Source organism: Procambarus clarkii, chromosome 52 (genome assembly GCF_040958095.1).
Source record: "Procambarus clarkii isolate CNS0578487 chromosome 52, FALCON_Pclarkii_2.0, whole genome shotgun sequence".
NCBI classification, from domain to species: Eukaryota; Metazoa; Arthropoda; class Malacostraca; order Decapoda; family Cambaridae; genus Procambarus; species Procambarus clarkii.
Genome location: NC_091201.1, coordinates 6,009,838 through 6,012,550, shown reverse-complemented (window position 1 = coordinate 6,012,550; position 2,713 = coordinate 6,009,838). Strand labels below are relative to the sequence as shown.

The following is a 2,713-nucleotide window of genomic DNA, read 5'->3' as shown; positions in this document are numbered from 1 at the left end:
CTGATAGAGAAACTAGTGTGCAATTAAGTACTTAATCACTGAAGGTGATTAAGGTGTTTTTACAAGCTCAGGTTATATAGTTACATCACATACATACATTGTATAATTGATGCATTACATGGTCAATCTTGAATAATCAGGAAAGGTAGTGAAGGGTAGGGAAGATGGTGAAGAGTAGGGAAGGTGGTGAAGGATAGGGAAGGTGGTGAAGGGTAGGGAAGGTGGTGAAGGATAGGGAAGGTGGTGAAGGGTAATGAAGGTGGTGGGATCATGCCCAACATGATCTCATCCACAACATGGCCTGCACGAACCTTAGTCCCGTCCCATCCCCCCATCCTTTCAATGCGCTATGTAGCCGAAATGTCTTGGTGCTCTTCCATGATAATTCCCTCTCTTCCCTGTAAGAGTGATCTAATATAGGTGTCTGTCCCTCTGTGCTCTGTCCAATCACTTAGGGTGGACGGTAGAGTGACGGTCTCGCTTCATGCAGGTCGGCGTTCAATCCCCGACCGTCCAAGTGGTTGGGCACTATTCCTTCCCTCCGTCCCATCCCAAATCCTTATCTTGACCCCTTCCCAGTGCTAAATAGTCGTAATGGCATGGTGCTTTCTCCTGATCGTCCCATTTCCTCTCTGCATACAGCTGGTGGCCCCAGTCATACAGCTGGTGGCCCCAGTCATACAGCTGGTGGCCCCAGTCATACAGCTGGTGGCCCCAGTCATACAGCTGGTGGCCTCAGTCATACAGCTGGTGGCCCCAGTCATACAGCTGGTGGCCTCAGTCATACAGCTGGTGGCCTCAGTCATACAGCTGGTGGCCCCAGTTATACAGCTGGTGGCCCCAGTCATACAGCTGGTGGCCTCAGTCATACAGCTGGTGGCCCCAGTTATACAGCTGGTGGCCCCAGTCATACAGCTGGTGGCCTCAGTCATACAGCTGGTGGCCCCAGTCATACAGCTGGTGGCCCCAGTCATACAGCTGGTGGCCCCAGTCATACAGCTGGTGGCCCCAGTCATACAGCTGGTGGCCCCAGTCATACAGCTGGTGGCCCCAGTCATACAGCTGGTGGCCTCAGTCATACAGCTGGTGGCCCCAGTCATACGTGTACAGCTGGTGGCCTCAGTCATACAGCTGGTGGCCCCAGTCATACAGCTAGTGGCACCAGTCATACAGCTGGTGGCCTCAGTTATACAGCTGGTGGCCCCAGTCATACAGCTGGTGGCCCCAGTCATACAGCTGGTGGCCCCAGTCATACAGCTGGTGGCCCCAGTCATACAGCTGGTGGCCTCAGTTATACAGCTGGTGGCCCCAGTCATACAGCTGGTGGCCCCAGTCATACAGCTGGTGGCCTCAGTCATACAGCTGTTGGCCTCAGTCATACAGCTGGTGGCCCCAGTCATACAGCTGGTGGCCCCAGTCATACAGCTGGTGGCCCCAGTCATACAGCTGGTGGCCCCAGTCATACAGCTGGTGGCCCCAGTCATACAGCTGGTGGCCTCAGTCATACAGCTGGTGGCCTCAGTCATACAGCTGGTGGCCCCAGTCATACAGCTGGTGGCCCCAGTCATACAGCTGGTGGCCTCAGTCATACAGCTGGTGGCCCCAGTCATACAGCTGGTGGCCCCAGTCAAGCACAGCCAATTAATAACCTGACATTACCCTGTCAGGAGTAAATTAACAATATTATTCCCCTAATTCTTGAGGTGAACAATCAGGAGAAGACCATCTGAGAGACGGCGTCACCCTCCTCCTCCTCACCACTGCGGAGAATGGTGCCCATCTCCGTCTTCAAACTTCCAGCGATGCTTCAAGCATTTTTAAAAGCCAGTCACGTCTTTGTGCGCGAACCGGAAAAAAAGATTTAGATCTTGGAGGAGAATAGCTGGCATCGAGAGAGGTAATACCCGCGCTGGCAATAGATTTAATTAAAGAAATGTGGGAATCATGAAGTATTCCTCCTGCCTTAGGGGCACGTAAGAACGCCATCTAGAACTTAGAAAGGAATCTTTTCATTATAAACATATTTTATGGCCGCGCAGGGAGAAATGTCTGATGTGTGCAGGTCGAGCTGCTTCTCCGCGAAGGTTAGTTGTTTCATCTGTATAATGCCCATCTTCGCTAGTTATTTATGGTAATTATACTATATGAGACACAGAGATTCGACGCCAGGATAAACGGATAGATTTTTAAGTGATAATTGTCGAATATGGCAATGCAAAAGCTATTTCCTGATTCGAGTCATTTTCGAAGTGCTCCTGAAAGAGGTTTGGCGCTAATTTAATTAAACTCGGATGATTTCAAAGAGGAAAATAACTGTCATTCTCTGCAGTGCCTGACTGAATGTGGATTAAGACTTGGAGGAAGACTGGAAGCATTTATTGCTCGAGTTAGTAAAGTCTCCCCACACATATCTTCCATTTTCTTCTTCGCTGTTGTGACTGAATATTATTGATTTTGATATTGACTTTATTTGCGAAAAACAGTGTTTTTATTTACGAAGGTTCAAGAGATTTTATTTGAACTATTTTGGAAATATGCAATACAATTAAATTAATAGACTTGCTAGTACCAATTTATTTATTATACGTGTTAGTCTCCCCTGAAAAGTAAATTAGTACGTATTGCGGTTCTTACAAGGGAAACTTTTTTAATTCAGAATTGAGGCCTTCAAGTATTTTTTTGAGTACAGTATCACCAAAACCTATTATTAGAT

General features: G+C 48.2%; 1 protein-coding gene across 1 annotated transcript; it reads left to right on the top strand.

The window, feature by feature from the left end:
• Positions 1–594: 594 nt before the first annotated feature.
• On the top strand, positions 595–1,653 carry LOC138352051 (calphotin-like). Its single transcript, XM_069304227.1, has one exon. It carries the CDS (start codon positions 595–597, stop codon positions 1,651–1,653), a length of 1,059 nt encoding a protein of 352 aa, XP_069160328.1.
• Positions 1,654–2,713: the final 1,060 nt, after the last annotated feature.